At 48.1% G+C, this 27,307-nt stretch overlaps 1 protein-coding gene across 1 annotated transcript; it reads left to right on the top strand.

The window, feature by feature from the left end:
• The first annotated feature begins 67 nt into the window (after positions 1-67).
• On the top strand, positions 68-26,058 carry ABTB1 (ankyrin repeat and BTB domain containing 1). The gene is made up of 12 exons (XM_065075673.1): positions 68-302; positions 2,124-2,186; positions 2,663-2,718; positions 3,690-3,834; positions 5,685-5,844; positions 6,761-6,806; positions 7,800-7,916; positions 12,306-12,421; positions 16,305-16,403; positions 17,001-17,168; positions 20,696-20,896; positions 22,615-26,058. Exons 1-12 carry the CDS (start codon positions 247-249, stop codon positions 22,819-22,821), a joined length of 1,434 nt encoding a protein of 477 aa, XP_064931745.1. The 5' UTR covers positions 68-246; the 3' UTR covers positions 22,822-26,058.
• Positions 26,059-27,307: the final 1,249 nt, after the last annotated feature.

Here is a 27,307-nt window from a genome sequence, read left to right on the forward strand (position 1 = left end):
CGTGTCCCACGGATTCGGGCGGCAGTTGCTCCTCCGTGCCGCGCGGGGGCGCTGCGCGCCGCACCGCTGGGCCAGGCCGGCCCGGGGGGCGCTCCTCCCCGCCGCGGTGTTTACATCCGCCGCCGCTTCCGTCCCGCCGCCGCTGCCCTGCGGCCGCTCCCCGGCCCGGCCCGGCCCGGTCCCCTGCGGCTGCTCCTCCGCTCTCCGCGTCAATGCGGCGCCGCCGCCCCGCGGCCTGCCCCGGCCATGGACACCAGCGACCTCTTCACCAGCTGCAAAAAAGGGGACGTGAGCCGCGTCCGGTGAGCCGAGCGGGGGGTGGGTGGTTCCTGGTGTTCTCCCCGGGTGAGCCGCTGCCTTTAATCGCTTTGGCCGCCCGGGGAGCGGGGCCTGGCCCGGGCCCGGCGGTGGCAGCCCGGCCTTGCCCAGTCGCTTCACGGTCCTGTGGCCGCCCCGGGGCCGGGTTCCCAGAGGCCCTTCCCGGCCTTTCCCGGCGGCCCAGCCCGTGGGCTCTCGGGGCAGCCGCGATGCCAGGGGATAACTGCAGTGTGAACAGGAGAGTTGCTCTATAAGTAATCGCGCCTGGCTTTTTCCTCTCAAGGAATCTCGGGAGCTCTCAGCACAGGACAGACATGGACCTGTTGGAGAGGGGCCGGAGGAGCCACAGAAATGATCCGAGGCTGGAACAGCTCTGCTGGGAGGACAGGCTGAGAGAATTGGGGTGTTCAGCTGGAGAAGAGAAGCTCCGGGGGGACCTTAGTGTGCCCTTCAGTTCTGAGTTGTCTGGGATTTTGAATGCGGTCAGAGGGACGTGAAGTTTGAGATGGGAAAGCTGAAGGGAGCAAAAGGGAGGATCGACGTGGTGGGTGAAAAAAGGAAACCAACTGGAGAATCTTTGTGCAGGCTGAGAGGGACTTTTAAACGTGGTTAGGAGAGATGGTTTTGCAGTATTTGGGGAGAGGATGTAGCAGGAGCCAGGCTGTGCAGGGGATTTGTGTGCAAGGCGAAGGCCGTCTTCTCCAGGTGTTAAAGAGCGAGTGTTGGCAGCATTTGATGTAGCCTAAGTGTGCAGGATAAGGAAGTGGTAGGAATTAAGAGCAGCCTGGAATGACACTGGTGCTGTTACTTGTGGCAAGAAAAGCCACAAGCAGGAGGGGAGTCCAGCCTTGGATTGTAAACTTGGCCACTTATTTGTGAGCAGCCAGGCCGTGAGCACTGCTGGGGAACGTGAAGGTGCTGGTGAAGTGTTCCAGCTGTTTCTGATTGCTGCCCTGTTAGGGGTCAGCAGGAGGTGGGTTTGATCCCCTTCTTTCCCCATGAGCACTATTTAAAACTGAAGGGAGCTGCCAAGCTGTGCTGCAGAACTGCAGAATGCTGTTCTTTGGGCAGAGGGTTTGGCTGATGCCCCTTCAGCCATAGCTGACAGCTTCCCGAGTTGAATGCAAGATCCTGTCATACCTTTGGAAGTTACTGTATAAACTCAAAGTTACTCTTTTGAAAGAGGAGGATGTGAGTGTTCTGGTTTTGCCCAGGATAGTTTTCTTCCTGGTAGCTGGTATGGGGCTGTGCGTTGGATTTGCGCTGGAAACGGTGTGGATAACGCAGGGATGTTTTCCTTACTGCTGCGCAGTGCTTACGCGGAGTCAGGGCCTTTTCAGCTCCTCGCACTGCCCACCAGCGAGGAGGCTGGGGGTGCACGAAACATTGGGAGGGGGCACAACTGGCCCAAGGGACATTCCACACACTCATGCTCAGTCGAAAAGCTGGAGGAAGGAGGAGGAAGGGGTGATGTTTGGAGTGATGGTGTTTGTCTTCCCAAGTAACCATCATGTGTGATCGAATCCTGCTTGATGGAGATGTCTGAGCGTCTGCCTGTCGATGGGAAGTGGTGAATTAATCCCTCATTTTACTTTGTTTGCATGTGTGGCTTCTGCTTTACCTATTACACTGCCTTTATCTCAACCCACAGGTTTTCTCACTTTGACTCTCTGATTCTCTCCCCCATCCCACTGTGGGGAAGTGAGTGAGTGGCTGCGTGGCGCTTAGTTGCTGGTTGGAGTTGAACCACTACAGTGACTGAGCAGCTATATGAAGTTCTAACTTTGCACTCCCTTTTCTTCCAGATACCTTCTTGAACAGCGAGATGTGGAAATTAATGTCCGTGATAAATGGGACAGTACACCGCTGTGAGTCCTGCTGGCGGGTGGGAGGGGAGGGATTTCAGAGCTCATTTGCTATCTCAGCACCTAGGAGCACTGTTAGAAAACATCTCAGGTTCTGCTTTTTGGGAGATTTGCCTATATATTTCTGCTTTCTTCTCTGTGGGTGCTTTGCTAAATATGTCTTTGTCTCCCCTCTGACTGATGCTTGCTGTAGTAGTGCTCAGAAGGGTGGTTAATTTTGTGACCAGATTGCCTGGATTAAACCATCTGTTCTTGGCCTGATGAGGCTTTTTTCCCACCTCAAAGTCTGTGACATTCTAGCGTCTGTTGCTGGGGTCAGACTTCTCTGCTCTTCAGTAGAAATTCCTCACTCCTATGAGGCGTCACCTTTGGGGCTTGTCGGGGTGGCTCGGTGGTGAGGTCTGCATGCTGTGCTGTGCCCAAACATTGAGTTTTCCTTCCTACTGCATCTTTAATTTTCTTTCTCTTGTTATTGTCAGGTATTATGCTTGCCTCTGTGGACATGAAGAGCTGGTACGCTATCTTCTAGCCAACGGTGAGCAAAAGTGTCCCGTTTAAGGGTGCAATATGTTTCTCCATACTGGTCTGTAAGAATTGTGTGTTCTTCTAGCTGTCCCTTGTGGAAAGTACTTCTGTTAAAACCAGTCATCTGATCAGCGGTCTCAGGCTGCAGTGGGAACCCTGGGCACATTTTCGTGGTCCCTTTGCAGTCCATTTGCTGCTTCAGTTTGCTTCAGGGAAGCTTTCTGTGACGTGACAGCTTTCTGAAATCACACCTGGTATTTTGCCAGGGTGCTTTGCTCTTGATAATATGCTGATGTAAGAATTGTACTTCGTCTGAAGAGCAACCTGTTTAAAACATTCTTATACTCTTCTGGCAGCCTTGCTTTCTAAACAGGACTGAAAGGTGAAATGCAAGGGCTTTTACTGACCTCAGACAGAGCAAGACACACTCTTCAGGCAAAGTCCTTGCCTGAGTGGTTCCCAGCACCCAAATTCCCTTAGGTAGTGGTGATTTTTTGGCAGAGGAACCAGAGTGCAGTCGGATCTCAAAAGGTTTGTCTCTTCCACTGCATTCAGAGTGTCTTAATCACTTGTGTAATTCTAAAATACCAAAATGCCCTCCAAATTTCTAGCAGAGTCTAAGCTAAAGAGGCGTCTCGCCTTGTCCAAGGCAGAAATGCTGTTGAAAGTCCAATTAGTGATTGTACTCTTTGTACAGTGAGATTCCTCTTCCTAGAATGCTGCTGGAGCCTCACTGAGATGCTTATTACCAGCATCAGTTTAAAAGAGTTGTGGCTTCTTCAGAACGGGATTTTGCTGTGGGAGAACAACTTTAGGTTATACGCATGTAAGGGGAGCTTCCTTTTTCTAAATATGCTCAGTAGTGTAGGGAATCACAGTAAAACATGTCACCAACCAGAAGTCACACTTGTTTAGCGGCCATTCAGGGGCACTTAAAGATTTAACTCTGCCTGCCATCGTGTACCTGTGATCATTTTGCAGGAGCGAAATGCGAGGCAAACACTTTTGATGGGGAACGTTGTTTGTACGGAGCTTTGAGTGACGCCATCCGCCGCCTGCTGAAGGAGTACAAACAGATCACGGCAAAGTGCATGAAGAGAGATTACTACGACGTCTTCCTACAGCGGTAAGCAGATGGGGCAGCTCCTTGTGCAGCTCATTCTGTCACCATTCTTCAGCTGGTAACCTGGGTATTCAAGCTCTCTGGTAAGGGCAGATTTGAAAGGGGACTGATCAGTGCCCTGTCTAATTCCTGGGCATGTAGAGCTTCCCAAGGGATGTTCCTTTGTTTCATTCCCGAAGGGATGACTTCCAGTTATATGTGCATTTAAAATACAACCTGCAGTGACTCAGGTACACAGAGCCAACAGAACACTGATCTTTCTAAGGCAGAAGCATTAGACTGTCCCTGACTGTCAAAACAAAATCAGATCACTAAAACCACATCAGCGATTTAGGATGGCATGTCAACTGAAATTAAGTTTCAGGCCTGAAGTGCTATCGTGATAACAAGTATGTCATCTCTGAGACAGAGCACCTTCAGAAGCTTCAAACTGACTTATAGGGACAGTGCTTAGTTCTTTCTATTTGTTCATAAAAGTGTGTTAATTTAAAGATATTTCTGAAAGCTGGCTGTCACACCCTGTAGCCTCAGCCTAGATTTTGAGAAGACAACTAATTTGCTCTAGGAGCAGAGGAACAGTGTCAGTCTTCTCTTCTTGCTGTTTTTCTACCTTGGTAGTTCTGATGTTATTACACAGACTTGTTTTATTAGGTTGCTTTTTAATTCCCCTTGGACTGACTTAAAAAAAATAAGGTTTTGGCATCTGTATCTTCAAAACTGGAGAGCAAATAAGTCCTAGAAGGATCTGATAATCTTCCCATTACTAGAGTCCTAATTTAAAAAGCTGTGGGGAAAGGGAGGAGGGAGGAAACTCAATTGTCTGAGTAAAATCAGATTCTGCCTTTTAGGCAAAGAGAATTTTGCAGGGTGATTCATCACTCCCCTGGTGAGTTTGTGGCTCAGGTGATGCAGGGTTGAGCGCACACTACACTGTGCTGTTTTCCACTCTTTATTCCAGACAGACCTTGCATTAAAATTGAAACAACTGTAGCGGGCAAAAAATAAACACCAAACTGCTTCTGTTGGGCAAGACACTCGAAGGAAGGATGTTCTAGTGGCAGGAGATTGAGATCAGCAATCAAGACCCTGCTCTGACGTGGTTCTGTGTGACCGCACACCCTTCTGTGCACCAATCCTGCTCTTACGGATTCTGATGCCCAGTGTTTGGGGATGTTTGTGAGGGAATATATGCGAAGTGTGATGTGCATTAGGAAACACCAGTGATGGTTGCTGTAAACTCTAGAAGTAGCAATCTTGGGTTTTTTCCCTTTTAAAGAATGAGGGTACGGGCATGCAATCGTGAACGAGGCTTCATCTCTGATGTGGTAACTGCCTGCACTTCGTGCCTGTAACATCCTTCCTTCTTCTGAGGGCGGGTGACATCAAGTCTTCTCCTATTTGTTGCATGGTTAAAGAGTGCACAGACAGTGCCCGGAGAGCAGGAAAGTTACACCTTTGGTGTGGGGTAATTCTTTTTGAAAGTGTGTGCTTTGGCAGAGCTGTCATCTGACAATGTAAAAGCAGGGTTAACTTTTAGGGACGTGTTTGGGGGCAACTAGTTCTGCTTAAAAATCTATTCCCTATGTTCAGATGGCATGGGCATGAAGGTTTCATTCTCCAGCCTCCCTCTTGCGCTACTGAAACTTCTTTGAGTCATTGGAGGGAGTGCCAGATCCCGGTCTAGTATGTGAAGGACCAGCCCCTGTGCTGGCCTTTTAACTGGGCAGGGAGAGACTGCAATGTGCAGAGGTATTTGTTCATTTAAAACAAGTTGTGCGTGTCCCCCGCTAGCTTTTCTCTGTTCTCCTCTTCCTCATTCTGCAATGAATTTCCCCTCTCTTTGTTCGGGACAGGTTGCTGGAGCAGGGTTACCAAAGCGACATCGTTTTCATCGTTCATGGCAAATCCTTCTGTGCCCACCGCTGCATTCTCAGCGCTCGCAGCGCCTACTTTGCAGAAATGTTTGAGACCAAATGGAAGGGGAAGAACATGATAGTGTTGAAGCATCCATTGGTGAGCAAGGCTGTGCTTCCAGCTCTTTCCTTTCTTTTTCTATTTCAGCTGGGTAAGAAAAGTGAGTAGAAGGGACGGTTTGAGGGTTAACTTCCCCAGCGAATAGCTCCTGGAGCTCAGAATGACCCTAGTCAAGGAGAGGGGCTTGTAGAAGCACTTTATGCGGTAAAATAGCATCTTACTTGGATAACAAAAGGCTGTAGACTACGTCCTTCCCCTTTGTTCCCTCTGTCGTGGGCTCAAATATATCTGAATTAATTGCACTAGCAGGTAGCTGTTACCATCTGCCAGCTGCGCCACGACTGCTCTGTGGAATGAGTTGAGTCTGTCTAATTCCTGGTGGACAGGTGGTCTGTGACAGAGACATCACCTCCATAATGGGCACTAATTGAGTCCCTTTTGTTGCCTTTGCAGCAAGAACTAAATAGGCCATAAGTGCATTCCATCCATTAATCACCAATGCTCTGGCATATGTTTCTGTAGCTTGATTGTGGCTGTGCAAAACCTCCCATCACAAAAATACTTCCAGTTTCTCAGGACATGGCTTAATTTGTCTCTTTTTCTCTTTGAACGAGAACATGTCTTTCCTCTCAAATTAAGAAGAGTTGGAAGTGTTTGTGACCAGTGACAGACTGGGTTTTACAGAGCCTGTACTACAGCTGTGCCTTTGGAGCAGGTCCTGTCCCCCCAGGCGCTTGGATTAGCACTAGTCGGTCCGTTTAAAGGGTTGTGTAAACCAGGTGGAGCGGTGGCTTTAGTTACACGAGGAGCGTGGAAATTGGGTGCAGCCTGTGAGTTGCTATTTAAGTGGGGTCTTTCTGATTTGTTCGGGATCATGTTTGTATTCAGGCAAGTTTCAAGCTTGTTATTAAGTTCTTAAGAATTCTAAAGGTAACTTTCTCCTGTTCTATTTTAGATTAATCCAGCAGCCTTTGGCTCCCTTCTGCAGTATCTCTACACAGGTAAGTTACTGTCTAGTGTGTGTCTGTACAGCTGGTGGGCAGCTGCCTGTGCCATCGCTCTGTTTTAGCAGCACACACTTGCAGACACCCGTGTTTGGGTGCGTGAGTCACCGAAACATCCTCTCTGCTGGCAGAAAGGGAGAATGTGAGCAATCTTTCTCTCTTCCAAGTTGTTTGTACCTTTTCCCAGTTGTTGTCCTGCCAATAACTATACAGCCAATTAAAAAAGAAAAAAATCAGCTTGGGTTGATTGGTTGGATGGGTTTGAAGAATGTATTTTTAACTTTAAGGAAAGTAAATGTGTCGTCTGGGATAACAATCCCCTAAGCTGGTGAAAAGCCAGGTTCCCACGTAGGACATTTTCAGTCTGGCAGACCTGAGCAGTGTGTGCTGAATGATTTCTGATATATTTTTTTCTGAACAGAAGTTGATCCTAAACCTTCTATGAAAACCCCAAATGTCATATTGTAAGCATGCAAACTGCTGAGCTATTTCAGGCCAGGAGGTGGTGCCAGAAAATAACTTCACGGTTCTCCTTCCCCAGCCCAGGGTTTTCCAAAATGTTCCTCACCATGTTTTCACTCATGGTAAAAGATTCTGGGATGACAGCTCATGAGCCTAAAGTCTTTTCTCACCCTAAGCCAGATAGCCCATGGTGGCAGTCATGCGTGCTGCCATTGTGCTGCTCTTTTGTTCTTTTCGGAAGGAATTAGATACCTTTTGTGTAAACCTGCTTGCTCGTTGGCCTCTCGAATGAAACTGTTTGGGTAGACACTAGAAGATGGGAATGGGAACCAGGTGCCAGACTGAGATGCATCAAAGTGGGTTACCAAGTCTTAGCTTCTTGAACTGAGCTGAAACTGGATGCTGAGAAGTGAGGCTGTGTGTCTAATTACTAAATTTTTGTGCCATCAAGTCTTCAATCCCCAGTTTTGCTGTTTTTCTACGTAAGTGGTATGGATTAAAAGAGCTGGCTGCATTTCTTCTTGGCAGGTCGTCTTGATATCGACGTCGAATATGTCAATGATTGCAAGAGGTTGGCCAAGCAGTGTCGGCTGCAGGACCTCATAGAAGATTTGGAGACCAAATGTAAAAAAGTCTATGAATTTGGTAAGCGTTTTACTTGCTGCTGTCTCTGCTCTGCCCTGTGTCCTTTCAGGGAGGAAGAGGAAAGTGTGATGTTGGATGTTTCACGGTGCTCTTGGGGCTTCCAGAAAATGATTCTGTTGTGGAATTCCCATGTTTGCATGCTAGTTTTCAGTTGTGGGCTCTGGTTTCTGACACATGCATGTTTATAATTTATATTGAATTTTTCCATTACAGTAGAGCAGCCGTGGCAACAGGGTTTTGCCATGGTTGCCAGATATTCGATGGAGTGCTGTGGAGTATCTTGGGAAGTGCCTTTCAGCAGAGAGCTTGTTTAAATCCCTGGGGAGGTATAATATGTACAATTAAGAGTCCTTTTCTGCATTTATCTGATCCCTAACCAGAGGAAAACATTTGATAATTGGCTCAAAATGAATGCAAAGAGAGATATAACACTTTTAAGAGCAGAGAAGTATTTCTGAAAGCATGTGTGTATTTATAACACGGGTATGTGCCAAACCTTAAACGATACAATCCTCTATTTAAGGGCTTTTTGTTACCCAGAGTGCTTGTGATCTAATCATGACATCAGCTTATTACATGAAAACCAACAGTTTATCATTCATCTCTTTAGTTCAATCTAAAGGACACGTGAGTAAGAATCAAAACAGCACAAGTAGAGGGAAGCGGTGTTAGTCACTGAGTTAAAAAATGTTATCTAGTAACAAAACCTTCAGGCTGAAAACATCTGATTCTCATTTCATGCTCTGAGTTAACTCCTTTACTTAATTTTGGTTTGAGGTTTCTTGCTACAAGTAGTATAAGATATTAGTTTGTGTATTTAATCAGTGGCGGAAAAGGGTGAATACACTGAGTAGAAAATAAAAACTACTCAGGCAGTCAGGTAACAGAATTATCTTGTGGCATCTTTTGATATCAGAGATTTCTTCCAATTTTTTTCCTTTTTTCCCTTTTCTCCCAAGGTCTAAGTGAGACCATGAGGTGACCATTCCACCTTAATACATCAAGTTAAAAGCTCAGATTGGAGGAGGCAAATAAGGTGGATAGTTTGCTAGCTGTCTGAAGCCACTGTGTAGTATGTCATTGGCAACCGAAGGACCATAAGTCCGGTGGTTAGATCCGTGAACTGCAGAAATGCTGAATTCTTGGTGGGGTTCAAAAGTGGAAAATGGTGAAGCAACATTTCAGGTTGGTTGAGAGTTTGAGCTATAAGCTCCTCTTCCAAACATCATGATACAAACATCTCAGATGGCACAGAAATGATGTGTTCTTTGGGAGGGAACAGTTCCTCATTTCTAAGCTCTGACAGAAGACAGAATCAATGGGTGGTGTAAAGCACTGATGGAAATACTGGGCTTGATTTTATTTATAACAGATTGAATTCGAGTGAAGAGACAGAACTGCTGATAGATCTGTTAAATGTTTGTTTCTGAGATCTCATGTGGAAGCCAGGAAAACTTGATTCTTCAGAAAATAATACATATAAGAATTATAGAAGTTAAAAACTGAGACAGGTATTACTTCACATCTGGCACTTGACAAAGCGTTGCTGTTCCCTCTGGTGCTTTAGGAATCTCTGCTTGTTCAAAGTGCTTTCAGTGAAACAGCAGATTCAGGTCTGCAGAGCAGGGCCGTGCCTTGCATCTGTATTATAAAGTTGAAACGTGCCTGATAAAACAACATGAACTCCAGCTTGCGCAGCTCCAGTGGATAATTGCAGGCTCCGCAATCTCATTATCTGCAGTTAATCAGCATTTCAAAACCACTTACTGTCTTGACGGGCGCAGACAGTGGTTTAGGACAAGGCTGAAGAGGGTGACCCGGTGCCTTCAGCTGCACCTGAGATGGATGTCAGTGGGCACACTTGTGTGTTTTCCCCATTGTGGCTATGACAAGAAAAAACTGCAGTGTTTGGAAGAGCTCAGACAGGTTTTGTCCAGATTAAACCATAATATTTCCTTTAGGATGAGATGTATTTGAAAATAAATGTTCTGTAGTTACTTCTACCATTTTTAGGGCAAAACCAAGTTGAGAGCAAGTTTTGTGATACTTGCTTTCGTAGCAGAGGAACTGGGTGTACGAAATCTGTGGTTGCACCTGGTTGTGGTATTGCGATGAGGATGTAGAAGGCAGGTACCCGAGTGTGGCATCACTTTGGAAATGTTTGGAAGTTTGTTGGGGGGTTTTGTGGCTTTTATTTTTTGTGGTGGCTCACAAGATTTAGTCTTTCAATTGGCTTAATTGAAACTAAAGACTACAAAGCTCTTTGTACGTTGTTCTTTTCAGAAAACCCTTCATTCCAACTTGCGAGAAGGTGACGGTCCCTGCTGCTTGCTTGCAGCCAACAGCTTATTCCTCTTCTGTCACTTGGATTTTTATTGCGTCTGGTAGGAGAGGGTTGCTTGTGATACCGAATGCCGTGCTCTTGGATTTGAGAGATGCCATGTCTGAAATATCTCATGATAGATGTGCTTCTCGGACAAATCTCTCTTCTTTCATGTCACTGTGAAAGCGCACAGATGCTTCGTCAATCCCAAGAGAAGAACTCTTCCTCTCGACTACTGCTTAAAACTTGCCGGCTCCATTAGTGCTTACAGAGCCTGATTGATTCGGTGACTGTTATAATGGGCATTACACAAATACAAATGATTCTCTCTGCCATAAAGAATTTCTAATTGCACAGCGAGAAATTTCCCTCTCTCACGCTGCTCTGTAAGTGGACACAGCTTTTTGAGAAAATGCACTCGCTCTTGTTTGTGTTGGTGCCAGGTCTCTTCTCGGTTATTTACCCCCAAGTCCTGTTTTTGCAGGTAGCGTTCAGCGCTGATGGAGCAGCTCCCTGCGTAGCTATGATGCTAACTGTCTTGTATGGGTAGATTATCCTTCCCTTTCCAGTATCTTTCTGGGATATTCCACCTTTTTGAGGTGATGTATCTGAAGGGTACAGCGGGAACGCGGAGGAGGGGGCGGAGAACTTGTTTTGTGGCACATCGTGGTCTCGTTTCGCCCACGGCCCGGTGGAGTCATCTGATGGAGCTCACGCAATGCTGTGCAAAATGTCAGGAGAAATGAGATCTCAAGGTGGTGTGATTCACCTGTGAGGGGTTTTAATGCGGTGAATCATGCCTGTCAGAAATTCTTCTGAACGCTTCAGCGTGGGGCTGCTTAACTCTTTTGTCCTTGAGCGTTAACTCTGTGTCCCTCTGGCTCCCAACAGCATCTCGAGCCTTCCCCACCACAGCTTTGCATTTGCCACTGGTGCTCTGTGGTTTTTTCACATGCTTCCCTATATGCCAAGGAATCCTGAATGTTTTCTATGCTCCAGTCCTCACCCCAAAGCACGCGGAGCTGAAAACAAACCCGGGGTAGTGAACTGCAGGGGGGAGGTGGCCAGAAAGAGGAAAGGCTGTGCTGGTAACGCTGTCGCAGCTCAAAGTTCGGTGTACTTTGGGCTGCTGCTCGTTTGAAGTCGAACAGGTTGGTTCCAGTGAGCTCCACAGCACCTTCAGTTATAGTAGGACCACAAAAGTGTGATGGTGTGTTTTGCTTCCTTTTTATCAGGCTGTTTAGTTGTGCAGGCTGGCAGGGGAAGACAGGAAGACACACAAGGTGTGAAGAAGACAAATGAAGTTGCTGTCTTCGCATGGTTTATTTGATCTCTTTGGTGGTGGTAGCAATACTTAAGTAATGTTTGCAAACAACACAGGCACACTCAGGAGTTTGGGGGGTGGTCTTTGTGCTTTGGGGATCTACAGGTAGGGAACAGAGGACAGACTTGGACGCACAGAACTTACACCTGAACAAAAATATATCCCTTTGTTCCCTGGAGTGAAGTTACTGTGGCACAGCTGAAAGGGGACCCATGAGTTGTGGAGTCTCCTTCTCTGGAGACATTCAAACCCACCTGGATGTGATCCTGTGTGATCTGCTCTGGTGACCCTGCGTTAGCAGCTGGGTTGGAGTGGATGATCTGCAGAGGTCCCTTCAACCCCAACCATCCTGTGATTCTGTGGGGACACATGGCTGAGCAGAGAAGCATGGAAGCAGCTTTGTTGTAACTAAAGACTCCCTGGCATGGGCTTCACCTTGGGTGACGCTGTCGGGGTCGGGGTGGTTGGCTGGGGAAGGCATCGTATGGGTGGCTCCTGATCAAGGGTCCTCAACTCTAATTGACGACAAGGATTGCAGAGAGCACGTTAGGCTTGAGGGATGCGTGCGGCAGCTTTGTGTTTGCCACGGTTGATATTCCAGCACAAGGAATGAAGGGAAGGTTTGAGAAGAGACAACATAGATGTATCCCCTTCCAGCCCTTTCTTGAAATAGGAGAGAATGTTTGTAGAGGAATTTAGGCATCTCTGCTTTTTTTTTTTTCTCTTTTCTTTTTCTCTCCAGTCTCTTCCAAGCCAGGGACCTGTGTGAAAGTGCTGACGATTGAGCCCACAGGTAACTGCCGGCTGCAGGAGGATCTGGCTCTGCTCGCAGACTGCGCCCTGCCAGCCGAACTGCGGGTACGGAGCATTTATACTACTTCTGGTCTCTGCGGGGCTGTGATGTGTATTCACATGTGCTCAGTCACATTCTAGCTGTTTGAGTTGCGTGCTTGCATGTTTGCTGGTGCTCCAAATGCTGAAAGCCTTTTATTGCTTAGGAATTCTGTAATATTGTTTAATGAGGCTGTTGGTGCTGGTCCTTTCCCTTGGAAATTTCCCCAAGCAGGGGTCTCAGTTAACAAACCCTTTGCTGTGTGTGATGGGGATTTCCCTGTTGATTACACTGGGAAAAGAGCTGGCCCTCAGCTGTTTTTCTCTGCCATCCTTCTTGAGCATCAGAAACGTTTTATCAGCAGGCATTGGTACCCGAAGGGACATGTAGATGGAAGATGGCTTGCTGGGCTTGCTTGCTAGGAACTGACAGCCTGCACTGGAGAGGTGCTTGCAAACCCTGAAAATATTTCCAGCAGAAATGTGAGTCCCTCTGAAGCGAATTTAACATGACTGGCAATAGATTTGCTTTTCGTAACTACATCTTGTTGACCCTTAGAAATGGCCCACAGACCACAGGTTGATGACCACAGTGTTAAAATACCATCAGTATTATTATTTAGGCTCTTGTATGTGGATCTTTCCTACCAGTTGCATAAACAAGATAGATATTTCCGGTCTTCATTCTCCCCACATCTGTTGTTTTTTGTAATATCAGCAGATTCACATTGCTCTGCTGTCTGTCCTTTTTTTTTTTCCCCTCTCTTCTCAATACCAAGCACTGAATTTAATAACAGGAGCTCATTTCATGTGGCTGCTGTGCCCAGAGGTTGTGTGACTGAGTGGTGCAGCAGCTTATTGCCTTTTATCTTTTTGTCCCCTGCCGAATGGAGCTGCCTGGTGCAGAGAGCGTGTGTGCACATGAGCACGAATGGGGTTTCTTACCTGTAATAAACCAGCGTGTTTCGTGCTGCCTTCTAGCAGACATATTTTTCTGAGTGCTGAGCACCTTATAGAGGGAATTTTTCTCCATCAAGTTTCCATCTACCAGTGCAGAAATCTTTCCTACCCAACCTGCCTCCCCTAAATAACCGTGCATTTATTTGTGACTTTCAATATGATTTTCTGTATGCTTGCAGGCTTTAAAGGGGGGTGATACAACAAGTAAGCCTCAGGTTTACCTCCCCAAGAATTAACAAAAGATCGTGGGCCTCGAAACAGTGAGATTTACATAAGTTATAAGTCACTTTGCAAATAAAAACACTGCTTTCTGTTTGATTGCTTGTTTTTAGACCTTGAAGGCACACTTCTGTTGGGTTAAGCTTTTCTCCTCAAAGGTTAGGAACACCTCCCTTTTTAATTCTTTCATGCAGAATGGGAGCTGGAAGGAAAATATGAAACTTGGAATCATCTGACGGCACCATGAACGGCTTTGTGATCTGTGGTTTTCTTGCTATATTCATAGGTCAGAATGGAGGCGCTTAGAGCAGCATTAGACTTGTGTCTGTAGAAGTGAAGAGGATACGGCCACGTGCCTGTTGAATTCTGCGAGTTAGGCATCTTTGTTCAGAGACAGAGGAATCGCACACGCTCTTTCTTACAGGGTTTGATGCCATATAAGGAATAGTACACAAACTACGTAACTCAAAGTGTCAGGGACAATTGAATAGTCACCTACAGACATCCATGTTTTTGAGGGAAACGTACATTTTTTCCGCCCTATGCAGAACAAAATAGGCTTTTGGATAAAAGGCAGCATTTCCAGAACTTGACAAGACACCTTCTGAGCTGCTGTGTGTTTTGTAATGCCACATTACATGGAGTTGGGGATGTCTTAATACACAACTTTCTGTTTCGCTGTAAACAAAAAATGTGCCTGTCATGTCTTTGATACTTGAATGATGCAGAATACCCTGTGCATCCCAATTTCATAGTTCAGCACTATGACTAAAATAATAATTAACAGTTCATATCCCGTAACAGTTCATTGTTGTTAGGGTGAGGACTATCCTTTGAACTCTTCACCATGTTTATAACCTCAGTGTCTCATTTCTCATTCCTCTTTATACTCAAAAGCCTTTTCTCTTTTAGTGTTTGTGTTTAAAAGTGTGAGTGTTGTCTCTGTACTGTTTGAAACTAGTAATGGCCAGAATTTTTCTGACCACAACAGCTGCTTCTTTGTTGCAATAAAATTTAGTGGTGACAGATTTAAGTAAGATACGATAATAGGCCAAATAACTGTCACAAACCGTGTGGCTGTCTGCTGTCTGTCTGCCCAGCTCTGCATCTCCTGCCTGCCAGGTGACCTCTGAGTTACAGACTCTGGGGCTTCCAGTGTATGAGCCTTATTTTCCAAATCAAGCTGAAATCAGACTTAAAAGGATGAGAGTTTGCCATGAAATAAATACTGTTCTCAGCATCAGTATTGACATTTGGCGTGGCTGCAAAAACGTGACCGTTTGTCAGTTTGGGGGTAAAGCTGGATCTTGTAATGTGTAGAAAGGACATTTGAAAACAAACTTCTGGCTCCACACCTGTGTAATGTGTCCGTGATAGTTATTCCTGTGCTTTGCTTTGCCCCTTTGGCAAATTCACATTAACTGAACTATTTACAATCTGCTACCAAGTTGTTGGGGTTTTTTTATCCAATCCACTTGCATCTGGTTATGGGCCCGTAATCTTCTCTTGGATTACTAACCCCTGTGTTTTGTAGTTTATTTACAATATTCTTGCTGAGATAATCTGGCCAAGGTACAAATTGCTGCCGCTGATTTCATTTGTGTGCTTTTTGCTTCCAGCAACGTTTCTGTTTAAGTGCTAATAGCAGATTCCCAGCAGCAAAGACGTGATGGCTGGAAGATCCCGTGGATGTTCAAGCAGCTAGAGAGGTGTCGAGAATATTTCTGTGCAGTGGATGAGTTATTGTGAACGTGTTTGCACCTCCTTGGCCAGACTGTTTTGTGCTTTCTGGGCTACATACTGAATTTTGGCAGCTGTGCTTTGTCTGCACAGGGGTGCGCTGAGGAGGTTGCCTGAATAAGCCAGTTTTCTGCAGGGAGACCCTGAAAGGGAGGTGAAATTCCTCAAGCGTGACAAGAGAGGAGAGTAGAAGCAGCAGAGACTTAAAAAGGGAGAATTCTGCAAAGCCACTTGATGCTGAATGGGAGAGACAAAGGCATGAACCTGCTTTTGTAGTAGGAATTGGAAATGACCTTGTAAAGCTGAGCATCAGAGAGGGGGCCAGGCAAGGTGAGAAGCAGGAGGTTGAGCCCAGAGGAGTTTGTAGTTCAGGAGACAAACTCGGAAACGTTTCTTTGTTGGCACGTGGGACTGGGAGGAGGTGTGTTGGTGTTAAAATAATTCACAAGAGTATTAATACTGCAACAACACTGTCTTTGGCTGCAAATCAAATGAGAAATTTAAAACGTGCTTAAGAAATGTTGGAGGATTTTAAGTGTGGCGGTAATTGTAGCCAAACCATTTCAAACTGGTGTATATAGCTGTGTAATCTATATGTTACCGTTATACATCCACCTGTACGTCTATGCAGTAGAGGGCTAGCCCTAAGCTCTAATATGCTTATGATACCGATTACATGAAGTGAACATCACCTTCACCTTGTTATCTCCTGGTTAGGTGGCACAGAAATGCTTTCCAGAGGCGTAGGGAGGGTCAGGGAGTTTCCATGGCCAAGGGGAGCAGCTCTAACTCATACCGGGAATATCTCTATCAGGAGTGCAAGACTCCAGGTCCTCATGTGGAAATCTGTGTTCAGAGCGTCGCTGGGGCTCTGCACTGTGGTGGCGAATGGATGGGTTGCTCTGGGAAGACCAATAAGTCCGGATTTGGAACCCTGCATGCGTTTAAAACATGAATGTTAAAGGTCGGGTTTTTTGGTTTCCCTTCCTAGGTTGGTTTCGGGGAGTTGCCGTTTGACAGCACTGACAACTTTAACAGTTGTCCCGACGTGTGTTTCCGGGTGGCAGATTACAACTTTTTGTGCCATAAGGTATGTGCTTGTGCTTCATTTTCCTCCCTTTTTGCCATGAATCTAGTCCACCTGTCTCCTCTGCTCATCCAGGGCTGCGTACGCTCTGCAGAAGCTCCATTACCTCATCAGCTGGAAAACCAAAGTCTTATTGCAGCCTGAAACTGTATTTAAAGCCTTTAAAAAGGCAACAAACCCTGCATTTCTTGCAGATGGGAGGAGATGAATTTATGGACTCAGCTACAACATTCACAGCTGCAAAATCTCCTCCTGCTGGCTTGTGAGTTCAGTGTCTGGGGAGGGGAGAGTTTCGTCTGCAAGCAGACAGCAGAAAGAATGGACTTTGACATCTAACCTTAACTCAAACTCCTGCCCTAATGCCAGGCTACTTTTGAATCTCTTAAGCTTACAAATTGCCTTTTATTTTTGCTTTTGAGGGTAGGCATGGATAGAAATACGGTGTGGAAAACTGTTGGAGATGCAGCCTCAAAATACAGGGAGAATCAGAGTTACAAAGTCTGAGCTTCTGAAGTATCTTTGAGCTGCTCTGACAGCTGGTTGGTAATGCTGTTTGGCTTCGTGCAACAAGAGGTGTGTTGGTCTTTCTTCCCTCCCCAGGCATTTTTCTGTGGTCGTAGTGATTATTTCAAAGCCCTTCTTGAAGACCATTTCAGTGAGAGTGAGGAGCTGCAGACGCAGCCCAGCATCCCTGTGGTGACTCTCCACAACATCTCGGAAGACATCTTCATCCGGGTCCTCTACTACATCTACAGCGATGACACAGAGGTGAGGCCGGCCGTGGAGCCTTTCCTCCTCTGCTGCTTCATTCCGTTCCCCGCTGCGTTTTCCTGCAGCATCTGGAGGGGGTGGTGTGTATTTTGGCTTCTTAAATCCCACTGCCCTACTCTGCTACTTTACTTCTGTCTCAGGAACCCAAATGCTGGGACTTGCTGTTAGCTGGGCAGGAATCTAGTTGATGTGCATGACATTTGGGAAGCAAATCCCTAGTCTTTCATCCCATAGTAAAAATTTGGAGATTGGGTTGCACGTTGCATGTTGGTGTGATAAATGCAGAGCTTTGCAGATTTCTCGCTTGGGCTCTGTGGAAGGAGAAGATGACTGACTGCCAGTAGATGGCAGATGAAACACATTTAGAGATGTGAGAAGGTTGAGAGATTCTGCTTATTTACTCTTGGCATCATAGCCCACTTTTCCATTTGTGGCAAGTCATTATTTCCACTGTTATTTATTGCAGGGATGGGTAAAGGTTCTACTGGGAGACCAACGCCTTGCTGTGCTCAGTATCACAAGCAGCAAAACAGCCCTAACGCGCACTTAGTTTTCAGCCTGATGGAAGGTGCAGCAAATCTTGGCGTTGAAGCAGCTTCCTGCTTTGGTTTTTGCAGCAAATATTTTCCGCAGGTCTAGCTACAAGATGCCAGAACACGTTCTGGTGTTAGGGCAGTGATCGGAGATGCTGCTGCACCTGCCAGCGTCACTTCTCCCGAGCAGTATTTGCGCCCTGGGTGAGGTGCCACGTACAGAGAATGTGTGCAGCTGTGACCTTGTTTCTGCTGATCTGGTCACCTCGGGGTAGCAGCAGGGAATGTGCGGTAGGGAGAGATGTGTTTAGCAGGCATCAAGGGCAGGGTTGCTGTTGGTGTGCCAGAGAGCAGATGCTTCGCTTGTCTGTGCTCTTCCATCAGGGGAGGCGGAAAGGGAAAGCAGCACGTTGGGGTTGTGGAGATGCTCCTGACCTGACCCTCTCCCCCCATGCTGGGCACTGGGGAGGCCAGACCTCGAATCCTGGGGTCAGTTTTGGGCCCCTCACGCCGAGAAAGCCCTTGAGGTGCTGGAGTGAGTTGAGAGAAGGGAATGGAGCTGGTGAGGGGCTGGAGCACAAGTGTGATGGAGCGGCTGAGGGACCTGGGGGTTCAGCTGGAGAACAGGAGCTGAGGGGAGACCTTCTGATCTCTGAACTGCCTGAAAGGAGCTTGGAGCCAGGGGGGTCGGGCTCTGCTCCCCAGGAACAAGCGCCAGGAGCAGAGGAAACGGCCTCAAGTTGCGCCAGGGGAGGTTGAGGTTGTATCTGGGGAACAATTTCTTCCCCAAAGGGCTGTGGGGCATTGGAACAGGCTGCCCAGGGCAGTGCTGGAGTCACCATCCCTGGAGGGTTGGACAGATGGAGATAACGTTCTCATGGACACGGGTTAGTGCCAGTGTTGGGCTAATGGTTGGATTCGATGATCTTGAGGGTCTTTTCCAACCAAAATTATTCTCTGACCTTGTGGCTGCGCTACAGTGTGACCCCATTCCCTTGCACCTCTCCATCTGCCTGCTCTCCTCGTGGTGTCTCCCAGGAGGGATGTTTCCCAGGCAGCCATCCCTTTCCAAGGGTGCCTCAGCTGCCCTGTTTGGACTTGGAGCAGGCAGACAGACCGAAAATGTATAGGAGTTGAAATGGTCTTGCTCATGTGTTTTCTATGTAGGATCTGTCACAGAAACTAGCTTGTATTTCAAACTGAACAGGCAACTTAGGAGCTTCTGTGGAGAGTTCTTCTGTCATGGAAAACTATCAGGAAAAATGGTGAGGAAAACTGGAATATAGCTCAGGTTCCACGCTTACATGTGGAGTGTTTTCCCTGCCCTGGCTTTCTCCAGCCAAGTGTCAGCATTCCCAGTTCCGCTTCTATTTTTCCAAAAGATTTATGTTTCTTTGCTGTGTATTAGTGACGATGCTTGCAGTTGGAAGGAAGAACGTATGCTGAGGAAGAACGTGTGCTTTCAGACAGAAAGAGAAGTTGCTGATTGGAGTTTTTGTGTGGGCTCAAGTGGAGCTTTTGGAGGAACGTTTGCCAGGTTTGTCCTTGATGAAGCGGTTGGGAGCTGCTGCCATCAGTACAACTGACTCAAACGCCTCCAACTCATGAAGTTCTTGGAGCTTATGAAAGGACAAAGCAGCACTTGACTGATAATCCCAAGAGCTTTGTTACACCACCGTGGCACTAGAGCGTTCATGGCAGACCTCTAATACATCTCACATCCTTCTGCACGGCTGTTGCAGCGTGTCGGACAGCTGGAGCAGTCTCTCCAAACACCCATGTGGGCAGCTGTAGGGGAAGAAATAATCAGCCTTTTGCTGTTGCCAGAGTGAACAAACACGTGTAGATGTGGACAGCGGTGGTTTTGCTGCTGACCAGCTATCAGGGCATTGGACCATGCTCCACCAGAGCTCCCATTCTTCAGTCCAGACCAGTGTGGCTTGGTCTGTAAATGCAAGTGATCTCACCTCCTCCACAGCCAGGTTATGCTGCATCCTGCAGATTTGCTGTTAAAATGAATGTGGGTAACTGTGCTCTTTGCAGTTCACGTTAGCAGGAACAGAACTGTGGGGAGAGAGGCTCTAGTTGCAGGTTGGTGACGCAGATGGTTCACTGAAATAGGATGGTTCACTGAAATAGGATTTGCCCAGCCAAGGGGAAGAGACTGCGTGAAGCTGGAGGTGGTGTCTCCAACATGATCTACAGCATTTTTTATCCTCAGATCATTTGCAAGGAACAAAAGTACCCAAGAGGGAAATGGGAGGGTGGTTTTCTAGCTCAAGAGCCTGAAAATGTTAAAGGCCACTCATAACAGTGTAAGCTGGAGCATCTGGTGCATTCATTTAGTTCAGTTTGAATGCCTGTTACAGCTCCAGTAGTATTTGATATGCAGACTCTGTTCCTTACCTAGTTGGGCCTCACCTACAGTTTATTTGGGGTGCAATTTTCTGTCCTTGTGCCAGGGAGGTCGTGCTGGCTGAGTTAGTAGAACCAGTCGGATGAAGGAACTTAAGAGAATTTTGCACGTTTTTCACAAAACCTGAGTCCAGCACTGCAAGATGTGAGAAGAGTCCTGGTGGGGACAGGGTGCTCCGTTCTGCCAGCTTGTTCCCTTGTTTTCTTTGAAGCTCTCTCAGTACATGTGGTACAATCCACCTCCTTCCACTGCCACGCTGAGCATTTCTTAGCAGCCGCACTGCAGCGCGTCAGCGTTGCTTTGTGCTCAGCCACAGGGGTGAGCTGCAGAAGGGCAAACGTCTCGCTTTGTGCTGAGCAAGCTGCTTCTGCAGCATTTTAAACTCCTCTGTGCTAATTGAGGGGAAGACTTGGCCCTGGAAGCCTGAGCTCCTGTCTCCGCGCAGTGCTCTGAACACCTGTCCGGTGATGGGCCGACCAACACCTTAGAGAATCTCTGCTAAAACACAAGAGAAGGCGGTTTGCCAGAGACGAGTGGGTAGGATGGGACGCTAATTCTCCTCTTCCCCTTGCCAGCTGTCCCCGGAAAACGCCTACGACGTGCTGTGCGTGGCAGACATGTACCTGCTGCCGGGTCTCAAGCGCCTGTGCGGCAGGACCTTGGCTCAGATCCTTGACGAGGACAACATCGTCAGCATCTGGAGGATCGCAAAGCTGTTCCAGCTCACCCGCCTGGAGGACCAGTGCACTGAGTACATGGCAAAGATCATCGAGAAGGTAGCAGAAACACTCCCTGCTGCATTCACCACACGTGCCCATAAATCTGACTGTGCAGTGAGCCACAGGTGCAACACATTTAGTGGTTGTACTTTGGTCTGTAAAAAGTGGTTGCCCTCTGGTCCTGAAAATGAGCAGTGGAGGAGTAGCAAAGCATGTGATGAATGAGGACAGAGGATGAGGAGCACAGCAGTACCTCATGTCGTGCAACGAGCCAGGTGCTGGTGGCTGCCCAGCACATCCCTGTGGACTATGAGGTGACAAAGCTGCCCAGAAAGCTCTCTAAGTGCCATGGGCAGCTGACAATCATTGGGCTTTCGGCCACTGTGTTCAGAGCAACAATGGTGTTGCCTGAATACACCGGCTGCAGCCTGGAGAACCCAGGGGGGTGTGCAGGGGAGCTCTGTGCAGGGAATGTTTGTCAGTGTTTGCTGCGGGCACAATGCTGTAGAAAAGAGAAGTCTATATTATCTCCACCTTCCTCCAGGATGACAAATATAACAGTAGAGGTTTCCACAGTTGAACAGCCAGAAGTGATGAATTTTAACACTGAAGTTTTCTTTATGGGGCTCCATTTAGATGTTATCCTAAGTGATTATAGTTTCAGGACTCGTGGAGAAAGTTGCCACACAGAAGGATAAACTACAATCTATGGGGTGTTTTTATCCTGAGACAGATCTTTATAAATGGCTCCTACAGTTCACGTGGGAATGCAACATTTTCACCTGCAGCTTGAAAGGTGTGAAATTCTTTTTGGCATGGGAAAACGGCGAAGGAAATTATTCTGGGACTGCTATTTTGTTCTGTATGAACCTTGGGGATGACAGACACATCAGCATGCACCCAGATCCTGCCTTCTGGAAAAGGGATTTGGTTTGAAAGCGGGTGAATATCCCAAGTAGTAATCGGGCATGACTGGGCTTTTCTTGAGTATTCCCCTTGCATTTCAGTTCTGTAGTGGGAGTCCTCAGACCCAGCATTGGCGACATGCCTTCCTAAGGGTGCTGGTGCAAATGGAGCGGCCCCAGCTGTTCAGACATGGTGGAGATGCACTGATGGTGGCATTGGGGAGAGATTTTGGCAGAGTGTAGCCCGGAGCAGGGCCGAGCAGCCTGCTGTGCCCGCGCACAGCTCGGTAGCGCAGGCAGACGGGAGCTGCCTCTCGCCATTCAGCACAGCACATGTTCCTGGGGAACTTGATGCAAAAATCGTTCATGGGTGACCTGATTCTGTCAGGTTGGGCGCAGAACAGAGCAGCTGCCTTGCTGTGATCTGCTGCTGGTGGTGGGGACGGAGTCATCTGGAGCTCCTAGTTCTGAACGGGGCACAAGCATCTGCCGTCTTGCCTGTTGCAAGACATTTCCCAAAACTGTCTGGCAGCATCTCCTGGTTCATGCTGGGGAGCCTTTCTGGGGGAATATTGAGTGTATTTGTGTGCCTTAATGCCAGAGCCGTGGATATTTAGTTAGTGGGTGTCACAGTGCGCTGTTTGAGGTGCAGATTGCTTATGGTTGTGACCACTTATGATTGGACTATTAGTGCCTCCTCCGGTTGAACAGCAGGATGCATCTCCAAATGGTGTCCATAGGAAGATTTGAGTCCACATGTACCATTACCATTCCCTTCTGCGATAGTAGCTGAGCCCTGTACCCCAACACTTTCCATCCCTTTACCTGTCTTCTTGTCTTCCTAATGGTTTTCTTGTCCACCCCGTCCAGCTGGTGGAGTTGGAGGAGTTTGTGGCTGCGGTGAAGGAGAACGCGGAGGCCGTGGAGGAGCGGCAGGAGACCGACTCCATTCCTCTGGTCGATGACATCCGCTTCCACATCACCAGCAACGTGCAGACTTACAGTGCCATCGAGGAAGCCAACCAGAAACTTGAAGCTCTGGAAAACCTCCTGGCCAGTATAGGGCTTGAGTGCTGATGTGTGCAAACCCTGCCTGTCACGCAGCCTGCGTTGCCCCCCCGGGCTGCCTTGGAGTGCAAGAACGTTCGAGTCTCTGAAATGTCTCTTTTCTCCTCCCCATCCACTTTCAGGCATGGTCTCTTTTTAATTTATTTATGTCTGGACGTTTGCGTGTCTGGTTTGTGTTTGGTTTTATTTTGTGTGTGTGGTTTTTTGTTTGTTTTGGCTTGGGTTTTATTTGTGTTTCTCCTTTCAGAAGTAGCTCCCAAAGCTCAGCCCAAATCTAATCTAGTCTAACCCGATGCGGCTGGAGGGCTGTGAGCTGGTGGGGCTGGGAAGGGGGCTGTTCTGGGGGACTCGCTACTGCCCGCTGTCAGGACCCATCCTGTCCTCCTGCCCAACAGCGCACTTCTGAAACTGGTTCACGCCAGGATATTTGTTCGATTGCCACCAGCAGAGGAAGAAAACTGGATTAAACCCTCCAAATAAGTATAGTGGAAGGGAGGTGGCCTTGCTTGAACTGTCAGCATTATGAGATCAGCAAAGGTAGGCAGTTCTTCCCTAACAGGGACACAGGAGTACCTGGCTGTGTGGAAGGCGCTGTCTTCACCTGCCGTTGTAGCTCTTAGATGAAAAAACCAAAGTGATTTCCAGGTCTTCCGTAGCTTTTCGTTGCTTTGAAGTGCTCAGAATTTAATAGCTTGGCTTTCTGAACAAAAATCTTGGAGAATACAGTAGAGACCAGAGTCCTTCTGTTCTTAGAAACCCCTTTTCTTCCGAACAGGGGAAGGAAACACCTTCTTCTTGGAAACAGCACTTTTCCCTTTGTTTTTGTCTATTGTGGTAGAGCAAAACTGACTTGCTGGTGAGTCAGGGAAGAGGGGTCACTGGAAATCTCTTTTAAAACTAAAAGGAGCCATTTGGGTCTCTTGCAGGGCTGCTGTGCCACACGTCGACCTTCTGGCTTTGCTGAGCCTTGAGCCTTGTCGCTTCATTGTTCTCCGGGAGATTCCCTCTTTGTACTAATGAATGTTTTTGAGTCTGTGTTCTGCAGTGGGTCGTGTTATCTCGTGTTGTCTCCCTAGACTCCTAATGAGGGTAATGATGTTCTTTCTCCTTGGCACCAGTCAGCAGGTGATAGGGCCTGCGTAAAGCTTGGCTTGCCAGATAGGCTGAGCTCAAAGCTGTTCAGGATGGTATGTTATGAGTCTCGGGTGTCCCGGGCACACTTTGCCGTGCTTGGAGGGAGAAAAGGTGTACGAAACACACAGAGAATCTTGCACAGGCAGTGGGGCTGCCATCACTAATGCATATTGTCATTTTGGTCACTTTGTGAGGCAAATAATAATTGAAATAATCCATTTCAGGTGTGCTTTTAGTGTTTGAGGTGGGAACTGGGACCCTGTGCAGCTTCAGGGTGGTGTTTTCTGTAATAGTCACGGTGCTTCAGGTGGATGAGGAAAGGGTTTGGAGATCCAGCCGTCAGCAGGGATTTGCTTCAGGTGTGGATGTGGGGGTGCGTTTCTCTTTGCTAATCTCGCTGGGTGAGACACTGATGCTCCCACAGCAGGTGAGAACCGCAGCCTCGCTGCCCCTGCTCAGAGCACCTGCCTGGACGCTGCAGCTCTTTGTGCACACACGGGCAGCTTTGGGCACCACAGCGAGGAGCAGGCACTGAGGCTGGGCCGCTGTACTCGTGATAAGCTGGACTTTGGCTAAACCACGTCTCAGGATTGACTTTCACTCAACAGAAGCTGGCGAGGCAGGAATGAGGTGCAGCGACTTAACTGGACCGCAGGTGCTTGTGCACTTTGTCATCTGTGTTTAACTGGTTCCTCTCGCAGAACAAGTCTCTTAGGGGCAGGGCATGGCGGCTGCAGGGCTATGCAAGCAGGGCGTGCTTCACTTCTTGTTTCAAAATGCTTGTGAGGAAGCGCAATTTGATTCTCGTGGTTTGTTTGCTGCAGCCCCATTAGGGTGAGGGATGAGTCCCTGCAGGGCTGTGTTGCTGTGTGGACGCCGGGAGCAGCAGGGCTGTGCTTCAGTGCGGGGTGGTGACACTGAGAGGAGCTGTGTGTCTGTTTCGTGTCCCTCCGTGTCCATCTCTAAGCTCGATGTGGTTTGGCAGGACACCCAAGAGCCCAGCACAGCTTGAACTGATAAAGGCATCGCAGTGAACCTGAGGAGGGGAAGAGCTGTTGAGGAAAAGCTTTAATGTGAAGTCCCATGTATATGGAGAAAGAAAGGTGAAAGCAGAACTGCCTGTTTTCTTGCTCAGCAGAGTGTCAGGCTCATGAAATCCTCCTCCCGAAACGGCCAACAGCTTGACCCAGCTGGTCAGGTCCCCTGCATTCCTCTGCCCTGTGTGGCTGAAGATGGCACTGAACATAGAAACAGGATGTTTAGTTTATCACATCCCCTCTTCTGCATGAATTCCCCATCTGGCCTCTTCGTAGTCAGCTTTCCGCAGCGGTCAGAGGCTGTGACAGCTCCGCACGGGGCTTGCGCGGAGCCCCCGGAGCACAGAGCGCGCCCTTTGCCTTCTGCTTGTGCTGAACGAGCCGCAGAAACGGGATTAGCGAGGAATGTGCTAACGCTTTTCTCTGCAGATGCCTCAGCTGCTAAAGCAAAACGGACACTGGTAGTGGGCAAAGCGGGAGGGAGGCAGAGGAGGGGCAGGGGAAGCGTTTTCCGTGTGGCTGCTCTTGAATAATTCCATTCCCGCGGCCTGGAGCGTGGAGCGAGCGAGCCCGCGGTCCTACACGTGGGAGGAAAGGTCAGCGTGGCCTTCTGATCTGCCCCCCCGGTAGCGCTGTCCCATGTGGGCTGCCCAGCAAACTCTTGGTCTGTCTGCCTGCACTTAGTGGTCATATCTGTGAGGCCCGTCAGATCGGCCAATTACTCGGGGTCCCTTAATCACCCCCCATCCCTTTTGGCAAAACAGGGCTATCAAAAGCATGCGTAAGCAGATGGTCGGCATGCAGGCAAGCTCTCTAATTAAGATGAGCCACGTCAAAACTTTGATTTGAATTCACTTTATTCTTGCTGCAAATCATTTTATCACAAAAGAAAAACCTTTTGATTGTGTTTTTCTTCTGTTGCCAGTGTCCTCTTTGTGTTCCGTTGCCTCTGTCCTTCTTTGCTATTAGCCACTTGTCGAATTAAGAAGATTGTAAAATTTTATCAGAGCAACATTATATTTAAGAAGAAATCTGTAAGCATGTGCGCGGCAATAAAATAGTATATTTCACTACATCTGTTCAGCTGTGGCCTCTTTGTTCCCAACTGACATCAGTCTGGCTTTATTTCTGAAAGGATTCAGTGGGGTTCTTCAGCTTATTTTGGGGAGCAGCTGATGGACCTGGGGGGTTCAGCTGGAGAACAGGAGCTGAGGGGAGACCTTCTGATCTCTGAACTGCCTGAAAGGAGCTTGGAGCCAGGGGGGTCGGGCTCTGCTCCCCAGGAACAAGCGCCAGGACCAGAGGAAACAGCCTCAAGTTGCGCCAGGGGAGGTTGAGGTTGGATCTGGGGAACAATTTCTTCCCCAAAGGGCTGTGGGGCATTGGAACAGGCCCCCATCTTTTTTCTTTAACCTTATCACGTCTTCATGATCCAGGGTCACCCCAGTACCATTGGGACAAGGACACTGGGGAGCTGTGCGAGCAAGGCCGAGCAGAACGCTGCTCCGGAGGGAAGGCAAGTCAATGTGATAGCTGCTGCTCCTTGAGATACGCTTTAGGAGTTGAAGGCTGATCTTTCATATCAAGGCTGAGATGACATTTTATCTCTCCCTTCTGCTCAGAAGGTTTTATTCTAACACATTCTTGGCACAGCGCAGCAGAACCACCAATATTTCTATGAATTTTATTAAGCTTGCTTCCATAATGGGAGCCAGCAATCTGCTCTCTAGAACTCCTTCCATCCCCCTCCTCCCTGCATCTAAAACTGAACTTTTATCCAGGATTTTTAAGGCAAGTTTGTTGGCGGCAAGTTCAATCTCTTTCCCAAAGGCTCTCATTGAGAAGCCGAAAACGCTTCAGGCGAGTTGTCCCGAAAGCTTTTTCTGTCGCGCTTTTTCTCCGGCCTGAGTGCCTGTTGGGCACAGCGTCTGGCTCTGGCCACGCTGCTCCTTCGCTTCGCAGGGTGATGGTTTATTTCTCGTTTCCTGATTTTCTGTGACCTTTTCCAATCACGTATGCAATTAAACAAGAGTCTCCCAGGTCTGAAAACCCACGAGGGGAAAGAACTTCTCTTGCTCCCCCGACTGCAGCGCTCGCGGTGCCGGTAGCGGGGCCGACCGGCCTTGCGTGCAAAGCTTGGCGCTCGCCGGGCACCCAGGACGCGCCGGACACGCGAATGCCCCCGGTCTGGGTTTTGGCACAGAGCAGCCGCAACGTGGGACGGGAGGAGAGAGGACTCAGTGTGAAAAGGGCAAGGGGTGAGCTCTGGAAGCTCAGGGTTTTGGATACAGCAAACGCGAGGGCTGCCTGTGCAGGACAAAGCT

The sequence above is a fragment of the Columba livia genome, chromosome 10 (genome assembly GCF_036013475.1).
Source record: "Columba livia isolate bColLiv1 breed racing homer chromosome 10, bColLiv1.pat.W.v2, whole genome shotgun sequence".
Classification (NCBI taxonomy): Eukaryota; Metazoa; Chordata; class Aves; order Columbiformes; family Columbidae; genus Columba; species Columba livia.

What these genes read in the sequence shown, in the direction of transcription:
- ABTB1 (XM_065075673.1), top strand. Translation starts at nt 247, where the DNA reads ATGGACACCAGCGACCTCTTCACCAGCTGCAAAAAAGGGGACGTGAGC. An exon ending in CCCTGCCAGCCGAACTGCGG is followed by an intron (nt 12,422 to 16,304) that starts GTACGGAGCATT and finishes TTCCCTTCCTAG; the next exon opens with GTTGGTTTCGGGGAGTTGCC. An exon ending in TCTACAGCGATGACACAGAG is followed by an intron (nt 17,169 to 20,695) that starts GTGAGGCCGGCC and finishes TCCCCTTGCCAG; the next exon opens with CTGTCCCCGGAAAACGCCTA.